The sequence below is a fragment of the Acanthochromis polyacanthus genome, chromosome 6 (assembly GCF_021347895.1).
Source record: "Acanthochromis polyacanthus isolate Apoly-LR-REF ecotype Palm Island chromosome 6, KAUST_Apoly_ChrSc, whole genome shotgun sequence".
Taxonomy (NCBI): domain Eukaryota; kingdom Metazoa; phylum Chordata; class Actinopteri; family Pomacentridae; genus Acanthochromis; species Acanthochromis polyacanthus.
The window spans coordinates 34,722,557-34,740,295 of record NC_067118.1 but is presented as its reverse complement, the minus strand read 5'-3'; the positions used below and the strand labels follow the sequence as shown (position 1 = coordinate 34,740,295).

Sequence of the window (17,739 nt, the reverse complement as noted above, 5' to 3'; positions counted from 1 at the left end):
AAAGAACAAAAAAAGTCACTTATTTTTATATGCATTTGTATTTGCTGCATATAAAAATGTAGTCACACAAAACAAACACAATATACATTTACTTACAAATGTTACTTGAGTTCTTATGGTTGTGCGGTAACTATTAGACGTAACACAATTAAAATGAACACATATTTTTGTTTCAATGTCTTGCCATGTTATTTTAGAGTTAAAACAAGGGTGTATTCAGCATCGCACAGGTAAATGGCAGAGCTACAGTGCATACAGTAAAGCAGTTAAAGAATAAAGCTGTGTCTAGTGTCGGTATCGTCGCAGACTAAGACAAGACAAGACACGACTGATGTAGGTGAGACACTGCTGTGTAAATCTTTCAACAACAAAACACAAAACACATGCAGACAGGAGATGCAATCACATGCATGCACACAAACACACGTTCTCAAAAATAGATGTGTGCAAGCCTTTCAGCTAAGAAGAACAGCATATGATTTTATATATATACACAAAAATCTAAATTGGCACAAGTCTATAAACTGACAAACACACACAAGGATAATAAATCAGCTGTCAGCATTGTGCATTGCTGAGTTACTGATTACAGAGCTTAACCAGCGAGGATGGCTGCGCATTCACTTCCCCCACTAAGACCTGCTCCTTGTCATTTACCGAACTTACTTGTCCAGATCTGTGGCACGCACATGTGTATTATTATATATTGAAATATAAATAAACGCACCAAACCATCATTAGCCCACACAAAAAACCCGGCATCATAAGACTCCCACGTATATGCAACCTATATTTTCTCACAAACACACTGGAAATAGAATCAAAACACACATCTCTGAGCTCTCAGTTAGGCCTTCACACTTAAAAAACACACACACACACATAGAAAGTGTGAGAAAGCTGACAGTGACAAATTAGTGCTTAAGAGAACCCTCCAACACTGTAAACAAGCAGCGACCAAGCAGCTGCTAAAATGTGCCACATTATTATTCCATATCCACACTGGTGTGTTTACTCTGGGCAAAACCTACAAGCTGCCCCCACATGTGGGCAAATATTTGCCGTCACAGCCCTTAGAATGATGTGTGTGCGAGTGTGTGTTAGTTTTAACGAGTGATGTTGGTGTGCAATTAATGTGAAATATATCCAACATGATGATGAATACATTTATTACATTTCTCACCTTGCCCACACACACAATAGTACTTTCTGGAAACCTCAGAGGACATTTTTGTTATAATAAGAACAGATAAAGCAGAAGGGGAGTAACCAACATTTCTATCAATATTTACATCTGTTTTACTCCCTCTTCAGAAAACCACAGATTCCTTTTATTGGTCTGCCATTTCATGTCTCTGGCTTGTGTCTTTATTTCATATTTTAATCACTCTGCTGTTGATTTTATGAGCTTTTATCATTTTTATGAGTGGGTTTTGAAAAGTGCTGCATAAATATTGAGTTCCGATTTGAATGAATTGTAGTATGCGCACACGTGTGCTCACATATTTACACTGCAATGAGGAGGAGGATGGGAATCTGTTTATACCCAGATCTTTGATGTCTCTCTGTGTGTTTTTATAAGCTCAGAGGCATGTCCATGGAGAACAAACTTGCCATGAGGGCATATCAGCTATCACACACAGCCGCTACTGGCACAGGTGTACAAACCAGCAGACACGCTGGTCCCATTTGATAGCTGATACACCCCCATCAACCCATCAGTGCAAGATGAAGAAAGTGTTTTGACCAGTGTGAAGGCAAATGAGGGCATGTAGAGCATTAAAAAAGGAGCAGACGGGCTGGGCTGCATGTGAGCGGAAAATATGAGGGAGAACTGTGATTTGTTGATTACTGAAATGAGTAAATTCTTGGGGGGAAATAGTATTTTTATTGCAGTGACATTTCTTAGAAAGATGAAGTGAGAGAGAGAGAACAGTGTGCACGAGTCCAGCCATTTCCTAAACTGAGCGTAATAAGTAATTTTTCACATTTCCTTCTGCTTCTTCCACCTGGAGCCCTCCAACACATCTGCCTTCCAACATAAGCAGCTCCGCTTTATTTCTGGCTGTCAAAGTAGAATTCTGTTTTATTTTCTGTGTGTGTGTACGTGTGCGTGTGTATATATATATATATATATATATATATATATACATATTTATACACACAAATGCACACACACACAAATTTAAATGTGTGCTTTTTGTGTGTGTGTGTGTGTTCTTTTATATGTCCTCTCCTTTGTCACAACTTGTTTTCCTTTTTCCCCAATACAACTCCCATTCATTCACGAAAAAACTGAACTAATGAATGATCATCTAACTTTCCTTTGAGCGAGGCACAAAAACAACATGAATGGCATCAGTAAAGCTGCTGCAGTAGTCAGCAGCAGGAAAATGTGGTCACACTTCCACATCTGAATGTGGGAAACTGTGAATATTAAGTAAGTCGTAGCTTTAAAAAAGAGCATGCATTCTTTGTTGACTTTTCCCTGGTAAATAAAAGTTAAAAGAAGTAATAACCCCTTAAAAAAACAAATCCAGATTTGTATCTTGCCCTTCATAACTCTTAATTCTGACTCTGCCTCTTCCTTGTCCTTTTTAATAAACAACAGAGTGGAACGAAATCCTCCGATTTCAAGCACACCAGGACACACAGGGGTAGTTACCACTCCATGTTGTACAATATATTGAATAAAAGGCAGATATGATCTGAACTTAATACATTTTCTCTCTAGTGAAAAGAACTGGAGGGGTGCAGAGAGGAGAGAGAGAGAAAAAAGGGGAGACTAACGAAAGTGTAGTTGGGTCAACACAGAGTCTGAAAGTTTTATCTGAGGCGCTCGTCTTGATGCCGTGGTGAGAGACTCAAACAGAACAAGCCTGTTTGTTACTGATAGACACTTTATAGTGCTTAGACATGTCTTATCGCAGTACAAATAACATTTCACTATTGCCTTTACATATTGTCTGTGTGTGCATGACAGGGTGAAACAGACAAGAGGCCTGCCTATGTGTCCACATGTCTAAATGTGGGAAATTCACTGCACATGTTTGGCATTTGTGCAGTTAAACAAGCAGTCTGTGTTGCAGGTGCAATTTGATTATAAGTAAAGGGTGAATATGAACTCGTCAAGTCATTTTGAATTTAAAATTCCGGTACAAATTGCACCTGCAACTGAAAAGCATACTATTTACAAACATTTTCATGCAAAAAATATTAATTATATACAGAGATGTTGGAGGTTATGTGTGTTTTGGCGAGCCTGTATGAAGGGTGTGTGCTCTGCATGCTCGCAACATCTGGAGTTTGATTATGGCCACAGGAATAAGGCCAAAAAATTATATGTGCGTGTTTATGTGTATGCAAATGGTTGTTTGTGAGTGTATGAATGATTGCCAGCGAGGGACCGACGATTTCTTCCACCCGAGAGACCATTTCCACGTCCCTTACCAACATATATACCCCTCAGTCTCACCTCGGGCACACACACACACACACACACATACATACATACACTTATACTTATGCACACACACCTCCCTTTTCCTGAAACCCTCCCTTACATACCAGAGTGCTTACCTCTTCAGTAGCTGTGGTATGGTGAGACTGGGAGGCTGATTTATTTTTCATAGTTGAGCCCCAACATCACATTATGCGAGTTAAACTTTTAAAGTATAGGACTGTAAAAGCACAAAAGTGGACTCTACTAAATAATTTTACTAGTTATTAATGTACGCCCATGAGGGAAGGAGTGAAGGGAAAAAGAAGCAGCACTTTATAGTCACTATTTTTTTTTCTTTTTTAATGAATCATTTGATGTCATTATAGAACAACTTTTGCAATGTTTTTTTATCTGAAAAATATATCTACTTAGTCTAATGTTTAAGGTTAATTAAAACCAGAGATGTTTCAGTTTGCTGGAGTTGTACTTAGATGGCCTCCTGCAGTGTCAGAATAAAAAATGCATTAAGATAAAATGTATTGTTAATACGTCTTCTTTTTCCATTTTATTCAATCGTATAAACACAAACTCCTCCAAGATCAGTAACCATGGCTTTGAGAGCTCTATTTAACAAATCCGAGCATTAGTTTTAGTGTTCACAGCTGATACAGATACTTTCCACAAAGCCTGGTCAGTGTCACAGAATATTTAGTCAGATTAACTTTACATCTACCATACACTAGTAACAGTAAATACAAAAACAACCATAAACTACCCAACGATATCACTGACGACTGACAATAGATCACCAGGAAACTAAAGCATAAAATAGCTGCGAGTGAGTCTGTGACTATTTATTACAATGACCTGCTAGCTACATCCATCTTTGACTGTCTTTGCTGCGTTGCCAACTGGATGAGAAAGTGTCTATTTCCTCATCTGTTCTTCTCTCTCCCTATTCAGATAGTGGTTAATAGGCCATCTGACTGAGCTCCAACAGAAACAGTCTGATTAAAAAGACATTCATCCTCTGCCCAGTCACGCTACATCTCGCATGCTCTGATACAGAAGTCTAATCAGTGCGCAGACACTCATCCGCCCATGCTGTCACACAACACATGTGCGCAGACACACGCATACACACTTGTGGAAGTTCATCTATTTAGAGTTTGTTTGATGTCTTTGTTCAATCAAAAAATCCCCCTTATAACTAACACAACTGAACAATACTCTACAGCAGCCTTACATGCAAACATAAAAAGTACTATTAAGAGCATGTTACCGTCTTTGTAACTAATAATCCTGTTGCATTCTGTTTTATTTATGTTTACAGTGACTTGCTCATGACCTCCGACCTACGCATGGTGACCAGAAGGGAAGAGGTCGGGCTGATAGGAGTGACTGGTTGACGCTAATGAGACAGCAGGCCCGACAAGATGGACGAGCTGAGGGGAAAAGAAAGTGTTCCAACAATCCCAAACAGCTTTATCCCAGTAAGGCTGCGCCGCATGTACAGAAACCAAATGTACAGATTAACACACACGTGTCTGTGCGGCTTGCAGCAGCTGCATGTGAACAGCAGACACATGTAGACGTCGAGGTAGAGGCTTAACGTATGCATACGCGCATGGAAACAGAGACCGAACTCTGTGAACAAGCTCTGCAGGAGCTACTGTATTCCTATTATATTCGATGCTCATGCGTTCCCACAGAGTCAGCACAAGGTTTCCATGCCAGCAGTGGAGAGTCTGTAAAATGGGTAATGAATGAGGCAGGAAACTGTGTTGGATCCAGTACATGCAGCCCATCCAAACTGATTCCTAACCAGTCAGAACCATAGCTGGTGTTAACACACCTGATGGGACCAATGTGTGTTAAAAATATATTTTTTTACTTCCGATAATGCTTCTTCTCGTCAACACTCCACCTGGTCTCATCAACTATCAGTCCATAGACAGACACACAACTAACTCCAGCTGTTTAAGGTTTAGCTATACACACAAGCAAAGCAATATAAGAACAGACACCAAACAGAAAAAATTCCTCTTTCTAGGCGTCTTTTTTCCACGCACGCACACACACACACACACACACACACACACACACACACACACACGGAGTGAATGTGCACAGTAACACTCTCAAACAGAACCTCTGCCTTGGCACTAAACAACCACTCATTTGGGTACATATACACACCATGCCAATCCATAAATCAGATGATAATTGAGTAACACTGCGCCAGTAATAAACAGAGTAGTATAAACAGCCAGTGTCTGGGCTGGATACACCACCTCCCACTGGCATGCCGCTGGCTGCCTGCCTGGCAAACTCAAAAAACACACACTCATACACACAAACACATCCACTAAATGCCTTTACAGTAATCCAAAGAGAGAAACAAAACATGTGACCTGTTGAGTTCACAGATACTTACGTAAAAACACATATAAACAGTTTGATATGAGGGAAAACATGCATGACGGCACTGATGATAGCAATGAAATGTGAGAAAGCTTGGCAAAAGTCAACACAATAGAGAGACTATACATGCCCGGCAATATTAATTAGAGACCATGGTAAGTCTCTCATTGTGTTATTGCCGTGACAGGAATGAAGACAAAGATCGTTTGCCATAAATGGATTATATATTTTCTGTCCCAGTGGGATAGTTAAATATGAGCTTCCCGAAACTCAGATTTGAGCCATATCCCCCAATTTCCAACTTTATGGAGAAAGTTTCAAATCAAACCAACAAAACTTGCCATGACGTCAAGAGAAATGGATATGGACAGTGTTTGGAGCATGATGATGGTATGGTTGACAGGCCACACTAAATATGTACTCACCCGGGTCTGCAGATATTGATAGACAGAAACAAATGATAAGACATAGTGCCAAAGGATTAGAGGAACACGTGTATATAGGTCACAGCACACATTTCTAGACTGTGACTACATCAGAGGAAAAGCATGACAAAGTAGAAGTGGTTTCAAGTGCTAGAAGTACACAATCTAGACAGTTTATATCTCATGGATTACGTCTTTATAAATAGAGCACTTAGAAATGATTTGAGATCTTACAAAGATCCGGTCACTTGGAAGGACACTGTTCTCTAAGGACACCCAGATGGTGTCTTGTGACGGATACGAATGTCACAGAATTTTTGACCCTCACCTCTCAAGATCAGTAATTTTCTTCTCCTTGCATGATTTGTCCATCTCAGCGTCCCTCAGAGCTCCCATCAGCCTCTCCACCTCAGCTTGGGATTTACCAGATTCTTCTCTGTAGCGTGCAACTTCCTGCTCGAGAAGCCTCAGACGATCCGTGATGTCTGGACACATCCTGACTGCCTCTTCCTTGTTTTGAGTCTTTGGGTATGTGTATGAAGTACAAAGATAAATATCACATAAATAAGGCAGTATGAAAGCACTTATAATGTTCTCTACAGTGGTCAGTTCTGAACAAATCAGAATCAGCAAAAAGAGCTTTAACATTTTACAGTTCAGCTAGCTGAGGCTGCTCTTGAAAATGCAATAACACAGTTTTCTTTAGATTACAGCGCTCGATTTAGACGGTCGCCAGGTCGCCATTTGCGACTAAAAAACGATTTTGGCGACCAAAAATGACAAAAAAAAAAAAACACGCTGGTTAGGGGCCCAAATATTTTGATTTGGGCTACTGACCTCCAAATCCAAGTTTCAGGGATGGCAATTTTCCGCGAATCCGCGGATTTCCGCCGATTTAATTTGAAATTTGAACACTTTATTGTCGCTGATGTTAACATCTCGCGGACTCCGTCGGATCCAGAACCAGCCCAGAATGTGGTGGCGGCATCCGGAGGACAGCACCAACTGAGCCTGAGCACCGCGAACAGAAAGCACCAAGCCACCGGAGCTGTCATTTTTAACTTGGCGGGTCCGCCGGCTGCTCTCCCCGGTCACAGACTGCTCAGACTCCCTGGCTGGCTAGCTATCCCCCGCTAGCTGCTCGGCTAACACCTGCCACTCCTCGCTGCTCATCTGCCCGGGACAAACCGCACCTGTTCCGACTGTCAACGTCCCAGTCGCCCACTAGGAGCTCCGGACAATGCGCTGCTCATTCGTGGGTGACTTTTCACGGCCGTGGGGGGTTTTAAGGCACACTTTGCCCAGCGGATAAATTTTTTGGCCACTAAAAGTTGATTTTGGCTCCTAAAAATGTCTAAATTGATGTATGTTGGTGGCCCAAAAAATGTCATTTGGGTGACCGGACCTCTCGGCCTTAAATCGAGAGCTGGATTATATTATTTAAGCAGTACCAGAATTAAGTTATTAATCGCTGATGTCACCTGTTTATGCCAACATGGCAGCTAATGGTACTTGTTTTGGCTAACACTGAAGTTTATTACTCCATTGAGCTAGCACAACAGTTATTGTTATTTGGTCACACTAATGTGCAACTAATGATAATTGCTAGTGCTAACATGACAGCTAATGTTATTAAAAATGTAATAAGAACCATAACTGTGAAGCTTATAAAGCTATAAAGCTACCCTACTGGAACTGTTAGCATTGTATCAAGGGTTATGTCAGCTAAAAAAAAACAAAACAACAAAACACTGATACTTGGAAAACTGCTGGATACTGGGTCGTTAACCCAATCATCAGATACCCTACATAGCGTGAGATAATTACTTTAATAATTACAGCTGACCAAGCACAAAGAAACAAGAAGCATAAAATAGCAGAGAACCTACCGTGGGATTCACTGTTGGAAGTCCATCTACTTTGGCTTGCACCTATAAGTTAAAACAAAAATATATGACAGGTAGAAAATAAGAATATATTATAAGAACCAACAGCAGTCTTAAATTTTTAACATCCTGTGGGACTGAAAAACTGGGCACTGACAATAACACATGGTCAGATGTGAGATCATCTTACATGGGCAGCTTTGAAAAGGAAAAGGTAGGTCACTCCCGAATATGAAGTTAGAATTCATAACTTAGCTTTGGCACAGGCAATCTGTACCCTCATGTACTCTCACCCTCCCGACACAGTTCCTCTGCTGCCTGCTTTTTTCTGTGGTTTGCATCTATCAGTTGAATCCCCGGGGCGCCCTTCGTGAAGAGTTTGCAGTTCAGTTATTATCATTATAAAATTACCGACTCCCTCTGGTTGGCTGCGATTTTATGAGACCACCAAACATCTCAAATTTTTTTTCAAAGTAAAATGTTGACAAAAAAACAGCAAGTTACACTGATGAATCCATTCTTCTATGAGGAAAAATATCCCAGAGGAAGTTTGTAACCTAGAATTATCTTTCTGTCTACTTCAACGTTTTTTTTCTCTTGGTCTTTACCTCTCTCTGTCTACTGTGTTTGTGAAGATTGTTTAACTTGTTGAGACAGCTGAGGCCACTCGTTTAAACATCATCAAGTGAATGTGCACAAACACTGACGCACACACAGTCATGTTTCAATCACTTCGGGGGACATTACATTGACATGCACCCATTTGTTTAAGCCTTACCGTAACCAAAACCATTTCTTGCCTCACCTTAACCCTGACCTTAAGCCAAACCTCACCTTACCCTTACATAAACCAAGACCTCATACTAAAATTTAACAATCTACCTTTACTGACATGCTTTTTTTGGTGTACAAAAGAAAGGCAGGTCTGCACAATGTAACTATATAAACAGATCTGTGTCCCCACAACACCAATAATCCCAGTATACACACACACACACACACACACACACACACGCACTGAACAATTTATTATCAGGTCTACATTTGTCTGGGAAGGTACATGTCGCTCTGTTTAAGTCTATCATTAAGAAAAAAAAGAACAAGGAGTGTCTGTTAACTATTACCACTAGCAAATCCGAACAAATGCCTCTTGCCAATTATCACAAACCCGCTAGATAAAGAAAATGCATAACTTGGCCTCTACATGTGGGAAATACAGATGTGGCCACAGTATATGAAGCCCAATTAAATGTTTGAAAGGCCTTATTTCTTGCACTTCAAATACAGGCGTAAATTATGAGGTGGCACAGCAACAAGACACCTATAAAGGTTAAAATGTGCATTTAAAATGTCAGTGATGACGCTATTGTTGACTATGACTGCTCTTTTTACCCATTTGTCAGTGCAAAACATGTACCTGTGTCATAGGTTATATTTGGGTCAATGCATATACGCTCAATTAGCCTGCATGTCTGCAAAATATGTGGCAGCTTGTGTCCTTGTAGAACCCCTCAAGCTTGTTACTCTACGCCTGGACTAACTATTAAGGATCCTGTGAAAACGGCGAATCATTGTTTAACTCATCCTCAGCCCATTACCCCCCACACCTAGTCCCATACACTCATCCATTAGCATTAAGCCAAAGCTTAACTAACACAAAATGCATTAGGCCTAAGTGGGCCAGCGTGTGTTATGTTCTTTCACTGGCAAACACAGACAAGTGGAAAGCAGGGGCTGAAAGAACACTGGGTCCAAAGGGAATCTGTGATATTATGACAGGAGGGGAAAGGTCAGTAAAGATACAATTACATATACAGTCACATTATTATTATCATTCCTGGAAATGTCTCTTGAGTGTGGCCACCAGGCTTTGCACTGACTTATTAAACTCCTTGCCAGAGGCTAGCCGGCAACACCAAGGCTGCATAGTATTTAAAAAACTGCTTTGACTCCTAAAAAGGTAAAAAATCTGTCTGTATAGCTTAGACATGACTGCACTCAATCTCAACATTTATCGGTCAATCTAAGCCTTACTTCTGTTTTATAATCAGCAAGAGGCAGGGAAGAAGAAGAACTTTAAAAAAATGTAAGACAATATGGCATTGGCTTGTTTTGAAAAGACTAAATTGTCTTTTGAAAAGGACTGAAAAGTCTTTTAAGGTGTGGTGCCTGCTTACTGATTCAAGCCAATCCTCTCTGAAAAGGTCACTGCCTTCCCTGAGGTTCTTTAGTGTTTTTCTCTTTGAAGAGCTGGTGTTTAGTTCCAGAAGTCCTTTATTAAAATCGGAATCAACAAATACTGTTTTATGAGAAGAGGATGAGGATGTAGTGAAGTCAACAGAGCTCTGAGGTCAAGATGAAAAGCTCCGCTAACAGCTTGACCGAGTCAATAATACAAACATCTGCAGATATAGTGAGTAGACCACTGTGTGTGCATGACCTGATCGCAGACTCTAAATCTGCTTGAGGGGTAAATCATATAACTGCTAAGTATCAGGACTGTCTGGCAAATTTTCCACTTTTAGAGATGTTTGTAATAAATGTCTAAAGAGGGTTGAAGTACAAATATAGAATTACTGGACTGACAAACCTATTTCAAATCCATTTACTGTACATGACGTCAACAGGTAAAGTTAAAAAAAACAAGGAGGTTTCAACTATTTTGACTAATACATCTGGCAAAACATTTTGGCACGCAGAAGCATTCTATGTGCATAGCTCAGCTTTTACTTTTTGCATTCAGCTGAGAGATGCTTATGTCCAAAGCAACTTACAATAAGTGTATTGAAACTGAATAGGGACAAGAGCCATTAAAACTAGAATTGCAATCCTCACAAACAAACAACAAAGAACATATTTAGAGCTACAGTGAAATAGAGGGGGTTTTTTGTAGGGTAAAGAGGTTTATTCTCGTTTTCTCTTGTGGATTTTTAACTGGCAACAGAAGATGGACAGCAGATCATTCCACCAACTTGACCGAGTCGTGGTGCAGCTTCTTGCCAAGATGCAGGGGAATACAATTGTCATGACAAAGTAGGGTTTGACTATGGCTTGGAACTGTCAGTTCAGTTTTGTTAAATGACCATCATTTGAATTTTATTGGTGTCGGATTTCTGTCGTCTACATTACTTTGAAGTGAAGCTCTTACTGTACCTAACATACTGGAGATCAGGATTTGACTAAATAGTATTTACAGCACAAGTACAAGCAACCAGTCAGTACTGAAACGTATCACACAACTGCTGTCAGCACCTTGGCGAATGTGCGCTTGTGCATGTGAATGTCTGGTACCTCAGTTTGATCAAAATCTAATCTCAGGCAGCAAGTCGGTTCACCTCTGACCTACTCAACACAACAGTCTCACAGTCCGTCACTCATCGCTGCACTACAAAAGAACTGAACACACCTGAACGCAAGCAGACACTTGCAAATACACACACACATCAACAGTTGTCTTTGTGTTGGCATGCATACACAGGCACGCAAGACACACATACACGCGTGCACACATATATAAACACGCGAACATCATCTCTCCTTTTGAAGAATCTGTGAGTTTACATAACAGGTCTGATTGCTGCCGAGTACACAAAATAGTCCAATTATGGCAACACTTCTGTCAGAGTGTGAATATGTTTTCGACAAAGAGTTATTGAGCTGTTGTCACTTTCATGTGGTGCCGCATCAACATTCAACAAGATATCATTTCACAGGAATGAGATGTGTGTATGGTTTTTATGAGTATAAATGAAAAAAATCCTCATAAATTCTGGCAGGGCGAGATTCTGTCCTGGCTTGTAAGGCTGGGAGAAGAAAAAGAGAGAAAAAAGAGCAAGGCCTCCGACTTGGCACCCGAACAGGGATAGAGAGATCTTTTACGTCCATAAATCACTCGGTTAATTCATCCCTTTATCCTGTGGGACAAAGTGCATAGTATAGGCAGTACTTGTACTGATGGCTGTTTGTCTACAGTCCACACACATATCAAACCAGCAATCTTGGACTCATGTCAACATGCAGACACTTCCAACTACATGCTATATTTTGTTTAGGTTAAATTTAACATTTAGGAATGATTAAAATGCTAGTCAAAACATATTCACAGGATCTACCAGCTCTCCATACCACACACACACACGCACACACTTTTCTATTATCTAAACAACATAATTTCCAGTATTAACCTTATCAATCCATACTGACCTCTCCATCAGCCCTCTGGTTCTGTGTTGGGATGGGGTTAGCAGTCTGGCTCTGAGGCAGTTTCTGGGGTTGCAGGGCTGAGAGTTTCTCTTTTAACTCCTGGTTCTCCTTCCTCATCTGTTCCATTTCCTCTAGCCGAACCCTGTCCTCCCGATCCTTCTGCTCCCGGAGGTTCTCAATCACTCGCTCCTGATATGGAGAGGAAGTAAAAGAACAAAAGAAAAGAGAGTTTGATGAGAGGTGTGAGTAGAAATATGGTAAAAGGCATTGACAGCTATTACCTGCACAAAACCTTGTTCAATACATGTGAGAAAATGCTACAAAATGACTCAAGTGCGCAAAGGTCGGCAACTGTAATCATTGATTTTAATTCTTACCTGTCATTGCTGAACATTTTAGGACAATATCTCACTGAATAGTATCAACAACCTGTTTGCAAAGTGTGGCCAGAGACAAACTTATAAATGCCCATCATAAATAACACAGTCATAAATAATAGAAGTCACATGTGGAGCCAAGAAGAACAGAGAGAAGGAAAGAAGAGAAGGGTTTAGGGACAGAGACAGATTTATTGGGAATGAATTTGGACAGCACTGTAGATCACTTCCCAACAACTCCACATCACCTCCTGATAAACCTAGCTGGAATGCTTCGATCAGAATTTTCTGTATTCTCTGATCACATCGGACAACAGGACCACAGCTCTGTGCATTGGACGAAGATCAGAGATCCACCATGGGTGGCTGAGCATGCAAGGTGTGTGTAGTAGGTGTGTGCTAACTTGTACGTGTGTGCGTTTAGGTGTGGACTGAAGCGATTACCAAGGTGTTTATTCAGGTGTTTATTTAGGCACAGAGCACAGCTCAGCAATGAGGCTTTACGATGTGGCATTGCCGCATGATTGGCAGCTTTAAACTTCTGGGTAATTGGACAAATACGCTCACTAACTAGACCTGGCACAGGATAGCACTTCAGACTGGGCTTTGGAAGAGAGAGGGCAAGAGACACATAAAGGAGAGGGAGAGAGACCACTTGGCTAACATATCCTCTGTGTTTTCCCAACATCATGAAATATCTCTAGGATGTTTGCCGGTTACGGAAAAAGACCAGAATATGATAATAAAACTTGCCTGTGTGGAGCACACATAAACACAACAGAAAACACACACATACACCAAAGAGCAGGGCTCGGAATGGGCACAATACCCCAGTCTGTTAATTAGAACCACAGTGCTGTGGCTAGCGACTGGCTCCAAGAGCAGGTTTGTGACAGAGTTTGTGATTAGCAACACACACACTCGCTCTTGTAAACACATTACACACACCCAGTGTTGACCACAAAGTCTGAAAAGCTTGCCAACATTCTCCTCATCACAGCTGAATTATATGTAGGCTGCATCAGAAGTGGTTTCTGGGTAAACAGATGGGCTGACGCAGAAAAGGGATTTACAGTTTGTTGTGCCATTATGCTATTCATTTCAAAGTCTAACTGCAACAAAAACAAATTTAGGTGATAAAAGATCATTTTAAGTGAAAACATCTATGTACTGTGTCCATCCATTCGTTGCAAACACACACAAAAAACACACATTAGCCCACATCTAATCTTTTAATAGGCTGATTCCTGTGAGCACAGAGTAAACGATTCTTGATTGAAGGATATAAATTCGGGCTAGTTCAATTAAATAAAACAGTACACAAAGGAAATAACAGCAGCCTAGTAAGCCAGACATACAAACACCCAAATGCGCACACACACATGCAGGCACACAAAAGTAGAACTCAAATATTCCTGTGTCTGACTCCACTTAAGCTGCTTTCACATGATCTGTGTCCAGTGTGCAAAACACATTAATTTTGTTGGCAAACTCCGCTTTAGTGTTGTATCTACCATACAGACCATTGGAAAGAAATGCTGCAATGGTCAGACTTGAAACATAAACAACAACATTAAAACCACCTGCCTAATGTTGTGTAGGTCTCCTGTAGCTCTGACCCGTGGAGGCATGGACCTTACAAGACCTCTGAAGGTATCCTGTGACATTCATTTCCAGGCCTTGTCAACACCTTAAAATCATTATTCCTCACACCACTCATGAAACAATCTGGACACACTGCTCGAACATTATTCTGTTGAAAGAGGCTGCTGCTAATGCATAAAAGAGCTCCCATGAAGGTACATGACAGGCAATAATGGTTAGGTAGGCGCTGTGTCAAAGTAGAATCAACACAATACGAGGTTCAAGGTTTTACCACCAACCAAAAGATGATAAAGAAAACGTGATTCAGCCATCAGTTCACCTTCTTTCACTGCTCCATCATTTAGCTCTAACACTCATGTGTCCATTGTAAGCAGTTTGGACTGTGGGTAGGAGTCAGCATGGTGCTCTGACTGTTCTAGCAATGCTGCCTTATACGTAGCAAGCTGTGATTCACTGCGTGTACACTAATTCTGGCTATGACACTTTTTTTTGTCATAAACAGCCCTAAGGTTTGCAGCAATTTGTGGTCCCACAGCTTTTCACTCCCATCAGTGAGCCTGGATCCTGAACCCTGACCATGAATCCTGTCACCGGCTCACCAGTTGTCCTTCTTTCGGCCACTTTTGGTAGGTACTTACCACTGCATACCAGGAAGACCCGGCAAGAACTGTCATTTTGGAGAGCCTCTGACCCAGTTGGCTAGCCATCAGAATTTGCATGACAACACATATATAATATGTGCATGTTGGAACAAATAAAAATGTGGCCATCCACTGGAAAACAATGAGTGCAGCTGGACATTCACATCTGTCCTAAATGGGAATCTTAACCAGCAAACAGTGCCAACAAATTGTAAAACAGCATCCATCTTTTAGCCTGCAGTACAAACAAACATGTAAATGGGAACCATTTTTTAGCCTGAAGCGCCAAACCGATCATTTTTTAGACTGAAGTACCAACAAATGTGGGCTGCCAGCAACTTCAGACATGCAACAAAGCTAAGAAAGATGGAGTCACTCTGAAATCAAGCCAGTCAGTTCAAGGCAGAGTTTATATATTTCCAGACCAGGATTTGACATGTCCACGGTATCGGTCAGTACAGTATATAACATCAAATCCTGTGTTTAAGCTGCTCTCCAATTAGAATTTTCTGGCACCCTGTAACCATGACTTCGAATCCATAAACAAATCACTAAACACTTGTGTAGACAAGAAAAATAACACCATTATTCAATGCAATAATTTGTATCAGTAATGCGGCTTCTTGACAGTCACTTCATTTCCCTGGCATAGAGTAGAATAAATGGAGTTTCACTGGGTAAGACCTGTGAGATGAAATGCGATGGATTTCACTGAAAACAAAACATCACTCTGGCCAGCAAGGCGATTCATCTTTTTCTTCTAGTGGCGGCATGCTAACTCTGTACCGCTGAGGTGAGGTTTTCTGGATAGCAGCTGCACAGAAGGCTGCCAGAAAACAACAAACATTGAATGTTTACAACCGATGTCCAGCCAATCTATCCATGTGGACTTAGTCTGTTTGGTCCACCTTGAATCACGTGTAGTTTTTAAGCACCGTGGTTTTCCAACAATATATCTTCCTACACATAATGACACCAGAAGAGAATTTCTAGGGTGTGAGTTCCTCGTTTCATCCAGAATGTTTTGGCGGCACACTAGCTTTAGCATGCTACTTCGGACAGCCTTTAAAGGCGTGCAAACACTGGGCAAATTAAACTGGCCTTTCAACAGCATCATTTACAACATTGAACATCTTTATTGTATTTACATAAACAAGCCAGAGTCTTACCATGAAATATTACTTACTAGCAGTTGTATTATTTACCGAAATATTCATTTTTCCTGTTGAATATTTTTTTAAATTTCTGAATTTGCATTTAAGAGCCTCAACATGTACAACAAGAAATATGGTCAGGAGAAATTGAGGACCATCTTTGTCATCAGGCTATGCTCATGGTAGCAGTTCAGTGTTTTGATCTGTGTGCATGGTTGTGTTATCTGTTGTTAATTTCCACCCCCGTCATATAATTTGTAATTGTATTTGTCGAGATGTGTTCTCTCCCTTCTAGAAATTCCTCAGTTTTTACTGTTTTTACAGTCTTTACACACCCTGGCATTCCTTGACCTCTCCCTCCATTAATTCTGAGGCCACCTCCACCATCAGCGCTGTGCCTCTTCTGCCATTCAACTTCTTTTCCACCTCTCCAGTCCCTCTCCCTTTCGCAACTTTTATCCTCCTCTTATTCTATAGATCATTCCCTCCCTAGGTTTCAGCGCAGTTACAGACAGGAACTAATCCTCTGTCTATGTTCACCTTAGACCTCCCTTCTGCCAGCACCTCCTTCTCCTCCTCACTGTTTTTCAGACAGGACCACATCTCGTGTGGTCCAAGGTCAATAAATTACGGCTGTGTGTCATAGTAAAGAATGCAGCTTAATTATGCAAAAAGCCATATCCTAGTCTCCTGAAAGATAAGTGTGTCAGAATGGTTTCAATTGCGAGTTATGGTCTATATCTGACAAATGTTTTAGCCTCTTCATCATCAAGATGTGTGACTCCTTACATCATCCATCCAGCAGCTATTCTAAAAGACACCTCCCTCAACCTCGACTCTCAGTTTGAGTTTCTTTTCTCAAAGAATCACACTCAGCTTTGGTTGACCCCCACCTTCTCCTTCACCCTATGTTTTGCCTTTTTCAACAAGTCCACTCGTCCTCCCTTCAACCCTCCCTCCATACCTTTTCTGATAAAGCCTCTTCCAGTGTGGCCAAAGCTGTATCCGTATTGCTGGAATCAGTTTGAAGGCCCTGAACCCTTTCCCTCAATCCAGCCAGCTGTTTGTCCTTATCCTTTAACTGTTCCAACAGGTTCTCAATCTGAAAGGAGAAAAACAGAGAGAAGCAGAGGAACTGATGTTAGTAGCATACTGTTGTGAAACAAGCACTTAACATCAAGATTAAAAGAATCCTGGGAAGAAAAGTTTAAACTGAACCTGAAAAGCAAAGCAGCATTTGCACAACATGCGCAGCTGGAGTATCATGACTGGAGACCTTGTGGTACCCAAGAACCACATAAAGAAATTATGACCCTTGATTCATCGAGGAGATGAATCTAGACACTGAATAGTGTGTTCACCCTCTGGCTGCATTCTCCAATTTCCTGCTGTAATGTCTTCCATTCAGACCTGGCATCTCAAGGATGAGCAGCAATGAAAGCCTCCACTGTACAGCTTGGGTCAAGACAATTATGGTTGGATCCCCAAAGAGAGAATAAGTTCATTCTGCTTCTAAGTAGAAGATTTGATGGAGAAGTGTACACACCAAAGTCACAAAGAGATCTGAGGGTTCTGCAACCAC

At 41.0% G+C, this 17,739-nt stretch overlaps 1 protein-coding gene across 3 annotated transcripts in view; it reads right to left on the bottom strand.

Moving 5' to 3' along the window:
- Nucleotides 1–17,739, bottom strand: part of LOC110957865 (ERC protein 2-like) — a 164,386-nt gene that overhangs the window by 89,684 nt on the left and 56,963 nt on the right. Inside the window, exons 9-13 of one of the 3 annotated variants that reach the window (XM_051949037.1) lie at nt 17,122–17,259; nt 12,381–12,569; nt 8,181–8,222; nt 6,620–6,813; nt 6,273–6,297 (exon numbers count right to left, since the gene is read on the bottom strand). In XM_051949037.1, the coding sequence (XP_051804997.1) occupies nt 6,288–6,297; nt 6,620–6,813; nt 8,181–8,222; nt 12,381–12,569; nt 17,122–17,259 (573 nt within the window). In that variant the 3' untranslated portion in view covers nt 6,273–6,287. Of the gene's footprint in view, nt 1–6,272; nt 6,298–6,613; nt 6,814–8,180; nt 8,223–12,380; nt 12,570–17,121; nt 17,260–17,739 lie in introns of those variants that run through there. The other 2 variants (XR_007942323.1, XM_051949035.1) reach the window with 2 other exon arrangements.